The following is a 21,176-nucleotide window of genomic DNA, read 5'->3' as shown; positions in this document are numbered from 1 at the left end:
CGTGAGCAACTTGGCTGTCGAACGTTGGACTAGCTGAAGCTTCCAAATAGTCTTCAGAAGCAACTCTCCGTAGAGTGCATTGCAGTAATCTATTCGGGATATAACCAGAGTGTGGACTACTGTGGCCAACCACTTCATATAAGGATGAACCACTTGCCAATCCTGTTTGGCACTGGAACTGGCAGACACTAAGGTCCTGGTCATGTTTTGTCTTAGCCCTAATAACCAAGGTTCTTTACCTGGTGATACTCCATTGATTGCGACTATTGAGTGGAATCCATCGCAGTAACATCTTTATTAATTCCATTTGTAATTCTAAAGGTGAACAACAGTTTAATACATTTACAGAGACATTTTTCTTTATTCTGAAGTGATCAATAACATTTACTTCTCTATCCTCCAGTTTTCATTCATTCGAACACTGAACAAACAGAAAACAGCATTTAAAAACTTATTTGCTGGCACCCATACAAAAAAAAAATCTCTATAGAGAGCACAGTCCATAAGGCTCAACAGCAGAGATGTCGACTGTTGCAGAAACCATCATTCAGATTCAACCATTTGGTCTTCACCACAGCTGTAGCTTTTAGCACCTTAACAATCTTCTTGTATCAGTCCTTACATTCCTCTTCTCTCTGTATTGTCCGAACTGGAGGAAGACTGTGAAGAATTTTCTCCATATGTTTCCCACAGTTTAAGCCAATGTTCTGAAATGTCATATGTATGCAATATGTCTGAGTAAAGTAAGAAGTTCTGCAGGCAATCAGGTAATGGTAACTGGTGGACAAACTGGTCTGATCGTAAGCGATCGCTTGTTAGAAGTGACCGGGTTTCCAAACGGCAAAGATGCGACAAGGAAGGGATACATTCTGTCATAAGAAAGAAAAACAATTCATTAGAAGCACAATTACCGAGAAGGGTGCACTCAGCGCCAAAGACCGACAGACAAAACAGACTCAACAAGAGGTTGCAGGAGAGATTTCACAGCTGAAATCAGGAGATGGAGTTCATTCCCTCAGGGCAGGCAAATCCTTCTGCATCCTGCCTGTTGGTCATACCTTTACTTTGGGTAAGCCCAAATACTTCTATTTTTCTCTGTCCTCTCAAACTGGAGCTTGTGGAGATCAATTGGGATATATTTGTGCGTTTTCAACATGGGCAAAAATTGCTCAAAAATAGTGCTGAAGTGTCTTTTGTCTTCCAAATTGGAGTAGGGACTGGGGGGGGGGGGGGGGCTTCAGGGGTCACAAAACTAGGGTCCGAGCTCCTAGAGACCATATTTTGACCACATCATCCTAGGCTAAAGCCTACCATCACCCCACTTAGCCTCTCATCTCCTGCAAATAAAATAGGAAGCATTGGTCTGGCATCTAGTCCTTCCATGGTCTCCAACATTTCTTATAATAAAAGGAGGAAAAACAATACATATTTTTATTGGGTTGTTGTAGGTTTTTTCGGGCTATATGGCCATGTTCTAAAGGCATTCTCTCCTGAAGTTTCGCCTACATCTATGGCAAGCATCCTCACTACCTCTGAGGATGCTTGCCATAGATGCAGGTGAAACATCAGGAGAGAATACCTTTAGAACATGGTCATATAGCCCGAAAAAAAAACCTACAACAACCCAGTGATTCTGGCCATGAAAGCCTTCAACAATACATATTTTTATTATGTATCAACTGAATCAACATGATAACTAGATCAAGGGAAGTCATGCTACCCTTCTATTCTGCCTTGGTCAAACCACACCTGGAATTACACTATGTCCAATTCTGGCCACTGCAATTGAAGGGAGATGTTGACAGGCTGGAAGGTGTCCAGAGGAGGGCAACTATAATGATCAAGGGTCTGGAGAACAAGCCCTATGAGGAGCGACTTAACAAGCTGGGCATGTTTAGCCTGCAGAAGAGAAGGCTGAGAGAAGACATGATGAGGGCTACGTATAAATATGTGAGGGGAAGTCATAGGGAGGAGGGAGCAAGCTTGTTTTCTGCTGCCCTGGGGACTAGAATGTGGAACAATGGCTTCAAACTACAGGAAATGAGATTCCACCTGAACACGAGGAAGAACTTCCTAACGGTGAGAGCTGTTCAGTAATGGACCTCTATGCCCTGGAATTTGGTAGAGGCTCCTTCTTTTGAGGCTTTTAAACAGAGGCTGGATGGCCATCTGTCAGGGGTGCTTTGAATGTGATTTTCCTGCTTCTTGGCAGAATGGGGCTGGACTGGATGACCTATGAGGTCTCTTCTATGATTCTATAATGCATAACTGTGTTAACAAATGTTAAGTCGCCATTCATTTTTCACAGTGATTCTAACTAAAGAAAAAAGGTATACCGTGCCACACATGAGACTGTTGTTAAAAACCCTCAGACTAAAATGAAGCATTTTTAAGGCAGGCAATAGAGGATAAATAATGGGGGAAATGCCTATTCAGCAAACCGATGGAGAGAAGTTAATTAAACAAATACTCAGGCTGAGCTGTCTCCGTATGTTTGCTGGCCTTGCACACAAGAGAGAAGAGGCATTTTCCAGTCAGAGTCTGGGCTAACCTTTCCATTATTATTTTTTTAAAGGGATTTCATTCTCCTGAGTCTCTAGTTAGCAACCGATGATTGCGCACAGCATCTGCACTATCTCCCTGCCCACTGGGTGGTCTGCAGTCTCACTGCTGCTAGAAATAATTGGATGACCTTTTGTAGGATCAAGCGGGGCCATTGGATGGTTTATAAAAAGACAACAGCACCGTGATTTCAGAAGCCTAATTGGAAGGGCCAAGTTGCTTGAACGCTTCTGCTCTGAGACTCTTTGGTGGCCGCTCCCTGACTTCTGAGCAGCTTCCCCAGGGAAGAAAGGGTGGCCCTTTCCTCTATTCTCCTTAGAACAGCAAATTAAAACATTTTTATGGCATCAGGCTTTTGATAAATGGCCGGGACTGTTTTTTTTAATGCCATCTGGTGCTGTTTTTAAAGGTTTCTATGTTTTAAGGCAGATGTGTCAACTCAAGGCTCACAGGGCAATTCGACCCACCATGTCATTTTATGTGGCCCTCCAGCATTTGTCATCATTAGACACCATGACTAGAGCTGATGGGAGTTGTATTCAGTAACATCTGGAAAGCTGCAGTTTTGGGTTGGTTTTTTCGGGCTATATGGCCATGTTCTAAAGGCATTTTCTCCTGATGTTTCACCTGCATCTATGGCAAGCAATCTTAAAGGTAGTGAGGATGCTTGCCATAGATGCAGGCGAAACGTCAGGAGAAAATGCCTTTAGAACATGGCCATATAGCCCGAAAAACCTACAACAACCCAATGATTCCAGCCATGAAAGCCTTCAACAATACATTAAGCTGCAGTTTGATTGATCGTTATTTGAATTTAGATACAAGGCTTGGGGCCGCAGTAGCATAACAGGTTAAATCACTAAGCTGCAGAACTTCCTGACTGGAAGGTCGGCGGTTCAAATCTGCAGGATGGAGTGAGCTCTTGTTGTTAGCCCCAGCTTCTGCCAACCTACCAGTTAGAAAACATGCAAATGTGAGTAGATCAATAGGTAGTACTTCAGCGGGAAGGTGATGGGGCTCCATGCAGTCATGCTGACCACATGACCTTGGAGATATCTATGGGCAATCAAAAGTGGGGGGCTTAGATATGGAGATGGACACCACTCCCCAGTTGGACTCAACTAGACTTAATGTCAAGGGGAAACCTTTACCTTTACCATTACAAGGCTTGTGGAGATGATGTCTCACTTTAAAATGGCCTTTTACCCTTCCTTCAACCTTAGAGTCACAAGTGCTGTTGGGCTGCAATTGCCATTATCCCATCGGCATGGCGGATAATAAAAAGTGAGGGGCTTGTCGTTCAATAACATCTAAGGACACAAATCAGGTAAAAACTAAAGAGCATCAACCATAATGTCAAAAATATATATAGTTGGCCCTCTGTATCCATGGTTTCTCCATCCATAGATTCAATGGCCCTTTGAAAGCAACCACAAGGCTGATGTGGCCCTCGATGAAAATGAGTCTGACACCCGTTTTAAGGTTTGTACCTTTTATTGAACAACCTGCATAGTTTTAATTTATGTTGTTTTAAATATGCTGCTAAAGATGCTCATTGCTGAGTTGTTGCTGTTTTTTTCATGTCAGGAGCTATTGACAAACTGCAAGTTGCTTCTGGTGTGAGAGAATTGGCTGTTTGCAAGGACGTTGCCCAGGGGACGCCTGTATGTTTGATGTTTTACTATCCTTGTGGGAGGCTTCTCTCATGTCCCTTCATGGGGAGCTGAAGGTGACAGAGGGAGCTCAATTGCTCCCCCTGGATTTGAACCGCTGACCTGTCAGTCAGCTGTCCTGCTGACATAAGAGTTAACCCACTGCGCCTCTGGTATGATATACAGCATGACCCCCATATTTGTGGACCAGTACTCATAGCTTCAACTACCCACACTCACACTCAACAAATATGTCCTGTCTAGAAATTTACTAGGGCTCCATCATATTACCACCTGTGTTTGATGGTATTTCCATCATGAAAACGGAGCCCACAGAAGAGTGAGACTGCAAGAATGAAGAATTCAAAGAATGAGGCAGGAACTCCTTTACCTCCTTTACCTCTAGTTTAGATTTTTTTAAAATATATATATAAAGTTGGCTTACACACAAAACTTAAACAGCTGTCTTTGGACTACAAGTCCCAGAATTCCCCAGTCAGCATTCCCAAGCTCAGACTGCTACTCATTTATTAATTTATCTTAGCATTGATAATAGTTTTCCAGCCCAAACTTAGAACCACCCCCACCCCACCCCCTCCCTAATAAACCTTTGCCATTTATGCTATGAAATAAATGGAATACATTTAAATGAATGAGTTTGTGTGGCTCACATACCAAAGTGTCTACGGGGCACCCAGGCGGAAGTTTCTTTGCGGGCAGAGAGGATCTGTTCCACATCCGGAGGAAGCCTCTTCCAGTTAGTAAACTCCAGAAGGAAGTTCAGAGCATCATTGTCTAAACAACAAAGCCTAGGAGAGAAACAAAATTTGGTTATCATGAGAACTAATGTAGCATAACGACTGATGTTGCACTTTGGCCAAGGTTACCCACATCCATGTAAACCAACATACATGTAAGGTTTGGAAGCTAGCAGGTTGTATTATACCACAAAAGGAATACTGATACAACAATAATAGTAATTTCTGCAACAGATTCATTCTCTGGATAAAGAAATTAAGCACAATTACTACCCATTTGTATGCGGGTTGAATGAAAAGTAATGCCTCCACCTTCGTAACTCCTCAACAGATGGCAGTACTGGTATGCGCCAGGTACTGGCTTGTTCAGTAGATTCTCCTTTACAGTTCCATTTTGGCAGGAAGCCTTAGCATTGAACGGTTGTGATGTTAAAGTGTAAAATGTGAAGTATGGAACCCTGTGCAGACGGTCGGTCAATGCGACTTAAGCAATGTGCAGTCATTGAATTCTTGACACCAGAAGGAGATTCATCAGAGAATGCAAATTGTTTATGGTGATTGTGTTGATGTGAATACTGTGCGTCACTGGGCAAGTAAGTTTAAAGATGTTAAGGTGGAAACATCTGACTTGCGTGATAAACAAAGAGTTGGACGTCCTGTGACAGAAACCACTGAGTCTTACAAGCAAAAGGTTGACAGATTTATTTGGGATGATTGTCGTTTCTCTCAGAGAGAAATTTCAAGCATGATCAGCATTTTACAAGAACGTGTGGGTCACATTATTGCTTTGCTTGCCTATCGGAAGATCTGTGCATGATGGGTTGTGGAAACAGAGTGTCGAGTTCTTCAGAAAACGTGTACATTGTTGGCAGAAATGTATCCAATTGTCTGGTGATTACGTGGAAAAGTGAATAGTGGTAGTTAAAGAGCACATTCTAAGGATTATTTCTGCATTTGATTTATTAAAATATTCCCATCCAAACCCAAGTAACGAAGTGGAGGAATTACTTTTCATTCAACCTTCATACTGTTTTCCTCAGCTCTCATTGGAATGGCTCAGAACTATGCCTGAAGCCTGAACTTAGACTGAACCCGGTGTTAAACTACCCTTAGAAAATAGGCTGCCAGTTGTGAATCCTAAACCCATGCAAATACTCGAATTAAAGGATTAATTTCATTAGCCGTAAGGAAATGTTAATTGCCTACAAAGCAAGAACTCGGGACTGAAGTGGTTAAAGAACCATTCTCAGTCTGCCTACATCCACTGACCTTTAACGATATTTGGTTTTGGAATACATGGCTTTTTTATTATCATTTTAATGCAACTGTGAGCCTAGCATTTTCAGCTAGAAAATAATTTCTGCCCTTTTGCAGCAAAGAAAAGCAATTCCCCACACAGGGGTGGGCGATGTACATGCCTTTCCCCCCCACTCTTGAAAGCCCTGGAAATACAGCATGGGGCTTCTTTCTCTTATTACTTGAAGGACTCAGACCTCCTGCCCTCAATGATGAGTCAACACAGCTGGAATCTGACACCAAACACAATATTTTGAAAGATCAGTGCGATGCTCGCGATGCTCTTCCTGTAAGCAAGCTCTGCTGTCGCTTTTCTCCTGACTTCACTGTCTGCCAATAATGGTTTGCTCCTAGCCTGCTTCTGTTTCAGGAACCTAATAATCTTCTGTTTATACAGTTCACATACCAGAATGTAAAACAATGGGCTATCTGTATGACACTTCCTTCATGCATTCACTTTGCTCAAGCAATGCTCATGTGCCACATATGGTCATGCAAATATGTATGCATGCAGCATACACTATGTTATATGTATATGTATGTTCACATAGCCACTCATATGCATGCTTACCAAGGCTTACAGAGAAGATTCACTGGATTAAATCCAGCCAAAAGGAGAGAAGGAAGCCACTCTCTATATTTTCCTCCAGCATTAATTGCACACTTTGAAAATTCTGCCAAGTGCTGCCCACTTGGAAACCTGCAACCCCGCTTCAAGAAATGCTGAAATAATGAGAACTTTCCCAGGTGCAGGCAGCAGCTTAAATCTGTTTCCAAAGGAGTGATGCCATACTTGAGAAGAAGAGTAATTAACCCAAATCTATAATAATAAATAAACAGTAGACAGATATATAGTGAGTCAGCAGACATACAATAAGTCAACTTAATACAGTGGTTCCCAACACTTTCTGAATTTTTGCTGTTGTTAACCGCTTTGAGTCGCCTAAGGGCTGAGAAAAGCGGTATACAAATGAAGTAAATAAATAAATAAATAATTGAACTGAATGGTGATTATTTGGCATAATTATGTAATACCTATGCTACAATCCATGTAAGTTTTATTAAAATATTTTTATTCTTTGTATTTTTTTAAAAAAAATCTTGTAACCTTACTTTCTGGATAACTCTCGTACTATATTAACACATTCATTTCTGTTTTTAAAAAATCTCCTATCGCCAACTGGATCACAGACAACATGCCCTCATATCACTGAAAATTTTAACTGTCTCTCCAAGGCTTAAAAATGGAAAGAAGCACTATCTATTGCCATGTTAAAAGCATTCTCTGCTCACAAAAGCAAGTAAACAAGAGAAGGATATTATGAGAGGATACCAATAGCCATTTCAGACAGAAGGCTTCTGTGGGAAAAGAGAACCATGCTAATTAAGAATATGCTTGACTCAATTAAAAAATAATGTCAGGTCCCCAGGAGACAAGAGATTGCTGATAAGACCCTTTGAAAGGGAGGAAATTAGTCTAACTGTGTGTTCAACAAGCTTCTTCAAAGAGAGGAGCTTCCCTAAGGAGCTCCTGACAAGGTTCTGTAGTGCCTACATATGACCCAGAACTGCAGGAACTTATGGTTTTCGCAAAGCAAAACCTCATGTCTGCTTTCTTAGAAATAAGCCCTGCTGAGTTTAATTGGACTTACTTTCAGATACATGCATACCTTTGCAACGTAAACATGCAATCTTATAAATCACTAAGAGCAATAGAACTTATTATCAGTTAAGTGTAGAGAAATGGAAATTTAGTAACTTGTGAGAAGAAAAGCAATTATGTTGTTTAAGAATCTGCAGTGGTGGATGATACCAAGATCAAAAAAATTCCAAACTCCTATATCTAATGTTTGCTCCCTCATTGGGATGTAGCCTATCTGGAAATATTTTTGCTATAGTCAGGAAACAGTCAACCATTTCCCTGAAGGCAGAAATCCTGAAGGACATTAGATATAGGACATCCACTATGCTTTGCTGTGACTACTGTGTCTTCAGTCCAAAATAACCACAAGCAACATACCCTTTTTGGATAGCCAGAGACATGGGCGATCTGCAGCCGAAGACTGGACAAGGCTGGGCATCTGGGCTATAGCCTTCTTTGAGCAATAATTCCAAGCAATCTGTATGGTCGCCATAGATTGCTGAGTAGACAGGACTCACTTTGCCTTCAGCACTGCCACAGAGCTGGTCAGTCACTGAGATAAGCATTTCCAATATTCTGTGGATATACAGTGGATGTTATGGTTTTCTATTTCTATGCAAGTGTAACGGACCCCCAGGTGGCACAGCAGGTCAAACTGCTGAGCTGCTGAACTTGCTGACTGCAAGGTTGGCGGTTCAAATCTGGGGAGTGGGGTGAACTCCTGCAGTTAGGCTCAACTTCTGCCAACCTAGGAGTTCGAAAATAGGCACGTATGAGTAGATCAATAGGTACCGCTTCTGCTGGAAGGTAATAGTGCTCCATGCAGTTATGCTGGCCACATGACCTTGGAGGTGTCTACAGACAATGTTGGCTCTTCGGCTTAGAAATGGAGATGAGCACCACCACCCAGAGTTGGACACAACTAGACTTAACGTCAAGGAAAACCTTTACCTTTATGCAAGTGTAAGGCATTTCCCATGATTCTTAGAGATTAAAGTGTATCATTCCTGAAACTTTGAAGCTGGTCTATGCTGATTTTATGCCTCTCATTGGACCACAAGTCGAACCTGTATGCCCAAACAATGTCCAGGGACTTCCAGTTCATAATGCGGGGTAAACCAGCAATACCAAAAGTTAGGGAATTTTCTGGAGGCAAAAGGAAACAGACGAAACCCATGTCACCCTCCCAGCAGGAGGTCACGGAGTTCAAGCAGAGCTCCTGCCTGTCACCGGGTGCCTTTGTAGGCATTAGCAAAGGTGCCTATGCAACCAAAGAGAAAGAGGGAGAATTGACCACCACCTTCTCTTTTATTACATGGCCACTTTGCTGATGTCAGCAAAGACACCTGGCAGTGGCCAGGAGTTCTCCTGGAGCTGTATGGCCATCCGGATATAGCAACAGAGGCAGAAATGGTAAGGTGATAATGTTGGGGGCAAACTGGGTTTGGCTGTGGTGTACAGCCTGGACTTCATCCCACCACTGTTGCAGGATGGAGACAGATAGTGTAGTCAGCCCCAGAGTCAGTCCACAGTATTGCGACAACTGTCCTTAGATTTTAATAAAGATGTAGATAAGCCCCATATTAGATCTCTGCGCATACCCAAGGAATATCTTTGCTTCGTCTGTTATAGAAGAAACAACAAAATCGTGGACTAATTCCAATTTGCATTCATGGAATGACTACCTGTGCTAATGACATCCCAGATCTTAATGTACAAGCATATCTACGTAGTTCATACTTTTCTTCTAGCAGAGTGAACAAGACCCAGGAACAAAGTCTTTCATAAACTTACTTGCTGTGCCCCATTTGTGCCGCAGCGTGGATAGGTAATTGCCATTCCTCTTCGTTACAGTACAAGTTTGGATCAGCTCCACTGGATAGTAACAATTCCACACATTTGTCATTGCCCTCCTGGGCAGCAATAAATAGTGGTGTGGCTCGGTCTGTGGCTTGACAATTGACGTTTGCACCTGACAGCAAATTTTAATAAACTGATGAAGAAGGTGGTAATGATTAGCAAAAAAAAAAAAAAAAATCTCAGAAACATTCCTACCATTATAGTAATTCAATTTTATCAAGTGTACTAGCTGCACAAACTCCATGTGGAATTAGATTAATATGCCATGTAGTTCTGCCAAATACCACCGGATGCTCAAAAAACCAGTATGAGAACAATGAATTTCTACTATATATCTTATAGTAGCTTATAGTCTGCGGTATATTCCCACTGAACATGCAGGTTCCCTTTGGCTATCTCTTCCTGAATCTTTCAAATTTGGCCTCCTAGCTCTGTTTAGTGTGTTGTGCAACAGCTCAGGAGATTTATGGGTGGATGTGATGAATAGTCTTTGAAGACTGACCTTTATGTTTAAAATAACTGATACATTTCAGGACAATGTGCTGGTTCATGCTGATCAGCACCATTTGCTAAAGGTGAAGTCTGTGAGATTAGAAGCCTTAAGCATGAGTAAGATTTTTTAAGTTTATATTTAGATTCTATTTCTGAAACTATTCCCAAGCTGCAGTTTACACTTCTCCTGAGGAACTTACTCATTGCCAAAAGTTGAAGTGGCATCAGTGAGAAGGATGGCAAGCTAACACACTGGCTCTGTGGCAGATTGCAACACTATGTGCTGCATGAACAAGGAAGAACTGTCAAGACCCTTATATACACAACATGGGCACATTGTGCAACTAGAATTCAATAGGCACCCTAAATAGAAAATGACATTCCTTACCCACCCAGCCCATTTCCTTGAAATGTGCCAAATGTTCAAGTAATTGTATTTATCAAGATTCCCCATGGCCATGGCCTCAAACAAAGTCCAAAACAGAATGTCCCTGCCATTCTCTGAGGCTTGGACAATGTGACTTGTACAATGGTACTTAATGGATTTCCATGACTGAGCAGGAATTGAACCCTGTTCTCCAGAGTCGTAGACCAACACTCAACATGCCACTACATCATGCTGGCCATGCACATGCCTCACAATAACATATTGCTACTGGAAAAAATCATTTCTCTAAGTGAGGAGAGTGGCAGATGATATCATTATCTCTGATGATCAAAACATCTCGGTGCTTTGGCCTTGACACCCTGAGCTCCACTACAAAAATACACATCAATTACTTGGTCAGAATGCTGTCAAAAAAAAGGGGTGTCAACAGAATGGCTCATCTACAATTTCTATCACCCCACCGTACACCAAGAAAATCCACCTGAGGCACATAGTTACACAGAATCTGAGTTACCATATGAGATAAGTATCCTTAAGCATTCCAGTTTTCCATACTGCGCAGCAACAAATAAAGGTGTGATCCCAAAGTCATCCACAGATTCTATGTTGGCTCCATGGTCAAGGAGTAATTTCAATATTTCAGGATATCTCTGAAGAGAAATGAAAAGGTTTGTGTTAAACAGAGCAATAGAAGTTAAAGATTTCTGAATGTATTTAAATATGGCAGGTAGGCATTCTATGTGATTGCCAGTGCCAATAGAATCAGAGAATCCTAGAGTTGGAAGAGACCTCATGGGCCATCCCACGAAGCAGAAAAATCGCATTCAAAGCAACCCCAACGGATAGCCATCCAGACTCTGTTTAAGAGCCTCCAAAGAAGGAACCTCCACCACAGGTTCCCTCACTTTCTCAGTGTCTGTCAAAAACCGAGGGGAGGGATGGGATTTGCTTTATTTCTGTCTTATGCAAAAGAACCACAAGGGAGGCAGATTTGTCACATCTAAATTGTCAGCAATTCACAGAGCATATCCACCAGAGGGAGGTTTAAATGGATCCTTGATCAACAACATGACTTTTTTAAACACCTGAGACCAAAAATCTGAGTGTCACTGACCAACTCTTATCACATTACACATGGATATCACATACTTGTATGTTAAAGCCATGCCCCAAATCAAAAGCTCATGACATCAATTGACCAAAAACAGAAGGCACAAGCTGCTGCCCAATTGCATCCAAATCCCGCACCTAAGTTTTAGTACAACATAGAAGAATTGAAGTGAAAACTGGAAGGAAGTTCAAGAATCATCTCTTGCCTGTTCAGGAATCTACAGCTAAATCATTCCTGACATGTAGCCAGCCAACCTTTGTTTAAAGGAAAGAAGGAGACTGCATTACCTTCCAAAACAGATTTGTTCCACTATTATACAGGGTGAGGCAGCATAACTTCTTTTTTTCAAAACTTAGTAAAACCCATTGTATGAATCAGAATTAATTTTTTTTATAATGTAGGCAAATACCTAAAGTTTTGTTTTATATAGTTTTGAAGATCAAATTAGGTAGGTGACGTCCCCCATTCTCCATAAACTGAGTAAACCGATTTCTGGCGTTTGTCATGACCTCTGGCCAGCATAGCAGGCTTTATGTTGGCAATTTCTTCCTGGATGTTGGTCTTCAAATCTTGTAGGGTCCTTGGATGGTTCACATAAACACGGGATTTCAAAAAGCCCCATAGAAAAAAATCGCAAGGGGCCAAATCTGGAGAGCGGGCCGGCCACTCCAAATCCGCTCGAAAAGTAGGCCTCAACGGCAAAACGACTGAATTGTGTCAGGACAAAACTTTATATTCCCGCCTCTTGAACGAGACCACCAGCGCTCCGCTACGTCTTCAACCAACTGAATGGCGCACATTTTAAAAAAGGAAGTTATGCTGCCTCACCCTGTACAGCTCCCTCTAACACTCAGAATCTCCCTTCATATAATTTGAATTCACTGTATCCTCTGCTGCAAAGAAGCTTACTCCATTTTTCAACTGATAGCCTTCCGGGTATGGCTACTATATAACTTCTCAATCTTCTCTTTTCCAGACCCAACATACCCATCTACTCAATCGTTTCTCAAGAGCTGGTTCCAGAGCCTTTGCCAACTATTTCACCCTCTGGAAACATTCCGGCTCATCAGTGTGTTTCTTCTGTTATTTCCAGCACTAGACCCACTACTGCAGATGACATCTGAATGAAATGTTACTATTGCTTTATTTGTGCTGAACATTATAGTTTTCATGATTGCTCCGGAACGTCCCCTCTCAAGTAGCCGAGCTAAACCAGCTCCTTGGTTTACTGAGGAGCTGGCAGTGATGAAGCGAAGGAAGAGGGAACTAGAGAGCGTGTGGCGCTCGGACCCAAGCGAGTCAAATCGAGCACGGTTTGTGTCCTTTCTAAGGGCATATGCCACGGCAATAAAAGCCGCAAAGAAAACTTTCTTTGTGGCCACTATTGCGTCTGCAAAAAACCGTCCGGCGGAGTTGTTTCGGATTGTCAGAGGTCTCTTAACTCCCGCCACCTCAGGCGGGAGCCCTGACAATTCGGTCACGCGCTGTGAAGCATTTGCTCGGTTCTTTGCAGACAAAGTCGCCTTGATCCGTTCTGGGCTGGACACCATGTTAAATGCAGTCTCCGAGGATGTGACACGAGCACCTGCTTGTCCTATTTTGATGGATTCTTTTCAGTTTGTGAAGCCCGAGGATGTGGACAAGATACTCGGAGGAATGAGGCCTACCACGTCCATCCTAGACCCCTGCCCATCCTGGCTTCTGAAGGAGGCCAGAGGGGGATTGGCTGAGTGGGTAACGGTGGTGGTTAATGCCTCCCTTCGGGAAGGCAAAATTCCAGCGAGCCTAAAACAGGCTATTATAAAACCGCTGTTGAAGAAACCATCATTGGACCCCACTAAATTTGACAACTTTCGGCCTGTTTCCAATCTCCCCTTTTTGGGCAAAGTCATGGAAAGCGTGGTGGCCTCACAACTCCAGGTATTCTTGAGAGACACGGATTATCTGGATCCGGCACAGTCTGGTTTCAGACCGGGGCATGGTACCGAGACGGTCTTGGTCGCCTTAGTGGATGACCTGCGCCGGGAGCTAGACAGGGGGAGTCCCTGTTGGTGCTCCTGGACCTCTCAGCGGCCTTCGATACCGTCGACCACGGTATCCTTCTGGGGCGCCTTGCAGAAATGGGTCTTGGGGGCACTGCTTTGCAGTGGCTCCAGTCATTTCTGGAGGGCCGTACCCAGAAGGTGTTATTGGGGGACTCCTGTTCAACACCACAGCCTTTGACCTGTGGGGTTCCTCAGGGCTCTATATTGTCCCCCATGCTGTTTAACATCTACATGAAGCCGCTGGGTGAGATCATCCAGAGTTTCGGGGTGCGGTGTCATCTGTACGCAGATGATGTCCAACTCTGTCACTCCTTCCCACCTGCTACTAAGGAGGCTGTCGAGGTCCTGAACCGGTGCCTGGCCGCTGTAATGGTCTGGATGAGGGCGAACAAACTGAAATTAAATCCAGACAAGACAGAGGTACTCCTGGTCAGTCGCAAGGCCGAGCAGGGTATAGGGTTACAGCCTGTGCTGGATGGGGTCGCACTCCCCTTGAAGGCGCAGGTTCGCAGCTTGGGTGTGATCCTGGATTCATCGTTGAGCCTGGATCCCCAGGTTTCAGCGGTGACCAGGGGAGCATTTGCACAGCTTAGGCTCGTGCGCCAGCTGCGCCCGTACCTTGGGAAGTCTGACTTGGCCACGGTGGTACACGCTCTGGTCACATCCCGCCTTGACTACTGCAACGCTCTCTACGTGGGGCTGCCCTTAAAGACGGCCCGGAAGCTTCAGCTAGTCCAGCGCGCGGCAGCCATGTTACTAACAGGAGCAGGACGCAGGGAGCATACAACGCCCTTGCTGTTCCAGCTCCACTGGCTGCCGATCTGCTACCGGGCCCAATTTAAGGTGCTGGTGCTATCCTACAAAGCCCTAAACGGTTCCGGCCCAAAATACCTTTCGGACCGCATCTCGGCCTATGAGCCCACGAGGACCTTGAGATCGTCTGGGGAGGCCCTTCTCTCGATCCCGCCTGCCTCACAGGCACGCCTGGCGGGGACGAGGGATAGGGCCTTCTCAGTGGTGGCCCCCCGGCTGTGGAACACCCTCCCTGTTGACATCAGACAGGCACCCTCCCTTATGTCCTTCCGGAAGAGCCTGAAGACATGGCTATTCGAGAAGGCATTTAACTAAAGGCTACAGTAACTGGAAATGACAACTGGAACGGAATATAGACTACGAGATTGGTTATGATTCTATGATAAGACGAAGCGGATTATTTTAGTGTAATTTAAATGATAATGTATTAGTGATTTGTTGTTCTTTGCCGTTATAGTTGACTGTAAAATATGCTTTTTATATGTTGTACACCGCCGCGAGTCGCCCTAGGGCTGAGAGCGGCGGTTAACAAATGCACCAAATAAATAAATAAAATAAATAAATTGTTAATGCAGCCTAAAAGTACATTATGTTTTTGCTGCCATGCTACCCTGTTGACCTATGCATAGTTTCTCATCTACTAAGATCTCTAGATCTTTTTATGCATGTTGTTCTCAAGCCAGGAGCAATCCATCGTATATTTCTGTATCTGATTTTTGGTTAATGGCAGGTAGAAATACAAGGCTGAAATTAGCAATGGATGTGGACATAGCCATACTATTTATTTATTTATTTACTTCACTTGTATACCGCTCTTCTCAGCCATCAGGCGACTCAGAGCGGTTACTAGATGTTATGGATCTGGACTGGAAACATGAAAACTGTGCAATCATTTTGAACAGCGTATTTTTTTAAACATCCACTGGGATCCTGATAGAAGGTAAGCTTGCTAACTGACTTTCAAAATAGAAATGTTCATGAAAGATAAGATATATGTAAGGAAATAAAATGGGACAAACCCATTATTTCAAGTACATTTATGTCCAATAACAAATTTATCTCCCTTGTTATATCTGATTATTTCTTAAACACGTGTAATCCTTTGGCTATTTAAAATGTTCACTGTCTAACACTCATGGCAGCTCATTCAAAATGATCATTTGCATTTAGACTGACTTCTCAATACCAGGTTGTCATAAATCAGAAAAGGGAATGGAATGCAAAGGCTACACAAAGCTGTCATTTGGAAGAAGGAAAAAAGGGAGAGAGAAACTTTATTTATATGGAAATGAAATTACGGATTTATAGATTACCTGAAAAGCAGCCTGGTGCAAGGAATTCCATTCAGACCAACAGTGAGACCCATTAATATTTGCTCCATGTTGAAGAAGAAGCTTTATCACATCAGTATGTCCATTTTCAACAGCTTCAAACAGATAGGTAAAAATCATTATCATCATTCATCTTAATCACTACCATAATCACCTGTGCTTTGTCTTCTGCTACAAAATCAAAATGAATTCATGCTATATATAAAAGTGTGACTCCACAGGTCTTACACAGGAACTCCATATTTAAGCCCAAAAGGCACTGGATTTATTTAGTAATGAAAGATGAGTGAATTTCAACAGAGGTACTTATAAACTGTATTTTATGCATTTAACGCACACCCAATACATCAAATCCTTCATGTCTGATCACTTCGTCTCCAATTGGAATGCAAGTTTAAATTACAAAAATAACAAAGAGACCCAGACATTTCCTTTAGTAAGTAGAGATCGAAGAAAAGGAACTGTTAATGAAAGAAGGACCTACACACCAGACAAGTTCATCTTTGGCCGCAAATCCTTTACATCTTGTTACCTCCTCTGGCACAGTTGCCCAATAAGTATGAAACAGAAGTTAGAACAGGTTGGGCAGCTACCCTATGGGTGTAGATTAATTTGTGTTCAATCTATACCTGATACTCATGTTTAACAGACTAGTGTATATTTGCATGTATAAGTCTAGAGCAGTGGTTCTCAACCTGGGGACCCCAGATGTTTTTGGCCTACAACTCCCAGAAATCCCAGTCAGTTTATCAACTGTTAGGATTTCTGGGAGTTGAAGGCCAAAAATATGTGGGGACCCCAGGTTGAGAACCACTGGTCTAGAGATTTTAGTCAGAAAATCATTCTAAACAACCTAGGTCATAGAATCACATAAATCACAGAGTTGGAAGACATCTCATGGGCTATCCAGTCCAATCCCCTGACAAGAAGCAGGAAAATTGCATTCAAAGCACCCCCAGCAGATGGCCATCCACCTCTGTTTAAAAGCCTTCAAAGAAGGAGGCTCCACCACACTCCGGGAAAGAGAGTTCCACTGCTAAACAGCTCTCACAGTTAGGAAGTTCTTCCTAATGTTCAGGTGGACTCTCCTTTCAAGTCATTGTTCCGCGTCTTAGTTTCCTGGGCAACAGAAAATAAGCTTGCTCCCTTCTCCCTATGACTTCCTCTCCCATCTTTATATATGACCCTCATTATGTCTCCTCTCAGCCTTCTCTTCTGCAGACAAAACATGCCCAGCTCTTCAAGCTGGTCCTCACAGAGCTTGTACTCCAGACCCTTGATCATTTCAGTTGCCCTGCTCTGGACATATTCCAGCTTGTCAACATCTCCCTTAAACTGCGATGCCCAGAATTGGACACAGGTGTGGTTCAACCAAAGCAGTATAGAGGAGTAGATTGACTTCCCTGGATCTAGACACTGTACTCCTATTTATGCAGGCCAAAATCCCATTGACTTTTTAAGTTGCTGCATCACATTGTTGGCTCATGTTTAACTTGTTCATGAGGACTCAAAGACGTTTTTCACACATGTCCCATTCAAGTCAGGTACCCCACATTCTGTATCTTTGCATTTCATTTTTTTCTGCCTAAGTGAAGTATCTTGCATTTGTGCCTGTTGAGCTTCATTTTGTTAGTTTTGGCCAATCCCTCTAGTCTGTTAAGATCATCCATCGATCAATGTAAATAATACACTTTAAGTTTTCTGTCAAAAAAGAAGCCATTCCCCTCTCTGAGTAGAGTGGTGAAAGATGAGAGCTTAATCCACCACCCTAAGAATAAAAGAAGCCCCAACTCTCTCTGCTCTCTTCTCACCAGTGCTTCTGGACTTTTTGAATGCCTAGCTGGGAGAATGATATGTGGTAATGGTCAATCTTTGACACTTCCCTTCAAAAGAGCGCTCAGAGAGTGTTGATATTTCTTTGAGACCGACTCCCTCCCCCCAGGATGGCAAAAGACCATTTTGAATGCATGGGTGGGGAAATGGTGGCAGTGCTCAGAGGCGCTGGCCCCAAGGCAGCACTGGCACTTTCCTCTATCTGAAGAATGACCCTTGACTCATCCACATTCATATCAAAAGCCAGAATTTGGGACCCAAAATCTCCCCCCAACTTATAAAAGAGATCAACTTACAGATGAGTATATACCAGTGATTCCCAACCTTTTTTTTGACCAGGGACCACTTGGCCCCTGGTCCAAGTGGTCCAAAAGGGTTATGAATCAGTTTTCATTCAACTTTAGATTCGGTTTAGTTATTTGGGGTACTGATTCAGAAAATTGCACTGGATAGACCACATCAGCTCTAGCTTCTGATATAGAACATATCCCATCCAGTAGTCATCATCTGCTTGCCCACAAAAACTATATTTAATAATATAGAGCTGATGAGGTAGTAGTAATCTTTTGTGGGTAGTCAGCCTCTCCCCTCCCGACATCTCATTGCCTCACTCTAAGAGGGTTTCCACATGGTTTCAAGGCAATGGTATAGTAATGGTAATGGGGCTGCTGACCATATTTTTGTTCTTGCGAACCACTGGTGATCCATGGACCACAGGTTGAGAACCACTGGTATATACAGTATTTTTTAAAAATCCAGTAAGACATAACCCATATTTGCTTTTATAGCCAAAGCTTTCCAGATTTGAGAGAAGTCCTTTGCCAGGAAACATTCATAGGATGGACATAACTCTTAAATCTTCAGTACTGTTGTGTTGTATGTTCGAACACAATTTTCATATTTTTTTTTAGTACATCAGATACTAGAAAGATAGATAGATAGATAGATGACATTCTAACCCCTCTATTTATAGAGAGCGAATGAGTGAATGTTAGTTTATGGCCAGTCTTATGTATTTCCTATACTCTGTTTTCAAGAAAGTATTCTCATTTTGTCTGCTGTCTGCAGATAAGATCTTGAACCTTTGATGAAGTAGCAGAAAATGACTGGCGAGACACACTGATGTTTCTAAAGCTGTCTTAGCCTGAAGGAAAAATTGCCATACAATTATTGCATTTGTTGCTCGAGATGGGAACTGTGATGTGCTGTTAAGAGAGATAAGCAAATAATAGATCTTTTCAGTTTTGTGATGGCATGAAAAACAACTGTCAAATTAGAAAACTACAAGCATACTGTGACTGAAATGAAGGCAGCTTGTTTTCAACTACCTACTATGTCCCATTGATTTGTCTGTTGCAGTTGAGGCTAAATTTGGATTTAGTCCATTAAAAGCAAAACGGATTATGATCCTGGAGTAAAAATACAGAGGGGGCGAAGTTACAACAGAAGCAAAAGCAGTTACTTTACTCTTAGGTCAAGAATGGAAAACAAAATGTCAGTGTACAGCAAGAGATACAAAGATGAGCATAAAGCTAACCTAAAAAATGTGGAATAAACAACAAGAACTGGAAAGCCCTGGTCCTTGAGTGTTCTAACTGGGGGTCAGCTGTTACCAACAGTGCTGTGGATTTTGAAGAGGCACAAATGAAGGGACAAAGGGAGAAACATGTCTAAAGGAAGGTGTGTCAAGCAAGCCCTTGTTGTGGTAACCTGAGAAAGACCATGCAGATCCAGAATTAAGTCTCTGCAGTCACTTACAGACCAACTGTCGAGATGCTACTTCTGGAAGACAATCCTACTCGGTAATAAATGATCACAGATAGATATAGATATAAACAGATATAAATAACTAAAGAACAGATATTGTGCTATTTAAAAAGTATAGTATGATGCCTATATCCACAATGGAAACATTCTTGGAAATGCAAAACTGAATAATAACAAACCCTATTGAAATAAACAAGTTACAGCAGAAACATGCCATAGAATTGTGCTGGAGGAACTAGAAAATACCTACAGAGAACACCTCTTGATTGGGGTGGTCAACATCTAGTGGAAGCATCCCATAGAATTATACTGGAGAATCTAGAATATGCATAGAGAGAATAACTTTCTAGTATTTCTAGGTTCTTCAGTTGTACTCTGTGGTCAGCTTCCAGCAGAAGCCCACCACAGAATCACGCTGGAGGAACTGGAAAATGCTTAGAGATAACATTTTATTTTTCCAAACATGGGTAAGAAAAAGCCCAGGTCCCGGTCCCAGGGATACAGCAGGCATTCTGTGTTTTTGGAGAATGGGCAAAAATCATATTTTAAAGAATTACATAAATGTTTTCCCTTAGAGTGTTTGTTTAATTGCTTTAAAATTTGGAGTTTCTAGTATTTTAAGTGTATTTGTTTTTAACTCACATTGTTTGTTATCTTTGACTCTAAACTGTGAAAAAGATGCTAGCTGGTGCCAAACATTCAATGTGTCTTATGTTGAAATTTAAAGACAAAAATAGAGCAGGGGGAATGCCACAAAGAAAATAATTTCTTTAGCTAAAGAAAATATATTTTAATGAGATGGAAGTATTGGTGAAAGTGGGGGAGTTTTACATACGGTCAGGCTTATGAATCCATGGCTTTTGTATTCATAGTCAACCACCCACGATTTGCAAATATTTCCCTCCTCCAAATTTTCAAAAATCAAACCTTGGTTTTGCCATTTTACATAAGGGACACCATTTTGCCACACCACTCTATATAATGGGACTTGAACATTGGGATCCACAGGGGTTCCCCCAAACCAAATACTAAGGACCCACTGTACATAAAGATCTCTTGAAGATGGGACCGAAGTCTAAAAACAGAATTCATTTGTGTTTCAAATGCACTTTATATGCAAACCCCAGCAAGTAACAAGGACCCAATGTATTTGTATAACCCCTGGAATTATTACTCAAACACATAAAAGTGCTAATACAAGGCATTCAAATAGAGCTGTGTCTTTTACTATATTTGCTTTAAGTGTGTATTTAAAATACATATTTAAAAACGGAAAAAGTAAAGAGTGTGCACTCTCATGCAGCTTTTCCCAATTTGATTATTATAGTCTCATAGCCTTGACAAGACTTGTGCTTTCCATTAAGCCAAGAATAAGCTTTGGCTGCTCTTAATTCCCTCAGCAGACTGGCCTTTCTCATTGATGTATTAACTCTACCAATTCACAGCTCCAAATCCCTTCACGTCAGGTTGTTACAGACTCAAAAATCCTTTGAAAATAAAAAAAATCCAACAGCATCTGAGACCAAAACAACAACAAAGCTTAAAATAGCAAAGAGATCTCAGACGGGATTTCCAGAAGTGCTCCAAAGTTGTTTCCTCCTCATTCCACTGAAAGTCTGTGGCTTT

General features: G+C 42.2%; 1 protein-coding gene across 7 annotated transcripts in view; it reads right to left on the bottom strand.

Annotated features, from left to right (window-relative positions):
- Positions 1–276: 276 nt before the first annotated feature.
- Positions 277–21,176, bottom strand: part of ASB3 (ankyrin repeat and SOCS box containing 3) — a 65,092-nt gene continuing 44,192 nt past the window's right edge. For all 7 annotated transcript variants that reach the window (XM_060754551.2, XM_060754550.2, XM_060754552.2 and 4 more), the window contains 7 exons: positions 15,933–16,045; positions 11,165–11,300; positions 9,705–9,882; positions 8,289–8,486; positions 6,840–7,088; positions 4,890–5,023; positions 277–869 (listed from right to left, as the gene is read on the bottom strand). In XM_060754551.2, the coding sequence (XP_060610534.2) occupies positions 619–869; positions 4,890–5,023; positions 6,840–7,088; positions 8,289–8,486; positions 9,705–9,882; positions 11,165–11,300; positions 15,933–16,045 (1,259 nt within the window). In that variant the 3' untranslated portion in view covers positions 277–618. The remainder of the gene's footprint in view (positions 870–4,889; positions 5,024–6,839; positions 7,089–8,288; positions 8,487–9,704; positions 9,883–11,164; positions 11,301–15,932; positions 16,046–21,176) is intronic.

Source organism: Anolis sagrei, chromosome 1, assembly GCF_037176765.1.
Source record: "Anolis sagrei isolate rAnoSag1 chromosome 1, rAnoSag1.mat, whole genome shotgun sequence".
NCBI classification, from domain to species: domain Eukaryota; kingdom Metazoa; phylum Chordata; class Lepidosauria; order Squamata; family Dactyloidae; genus Anolis; species Anolis sagrei.
This window is presented reverse-complemented; position numbering and strand designations above follow the sequence as displayed.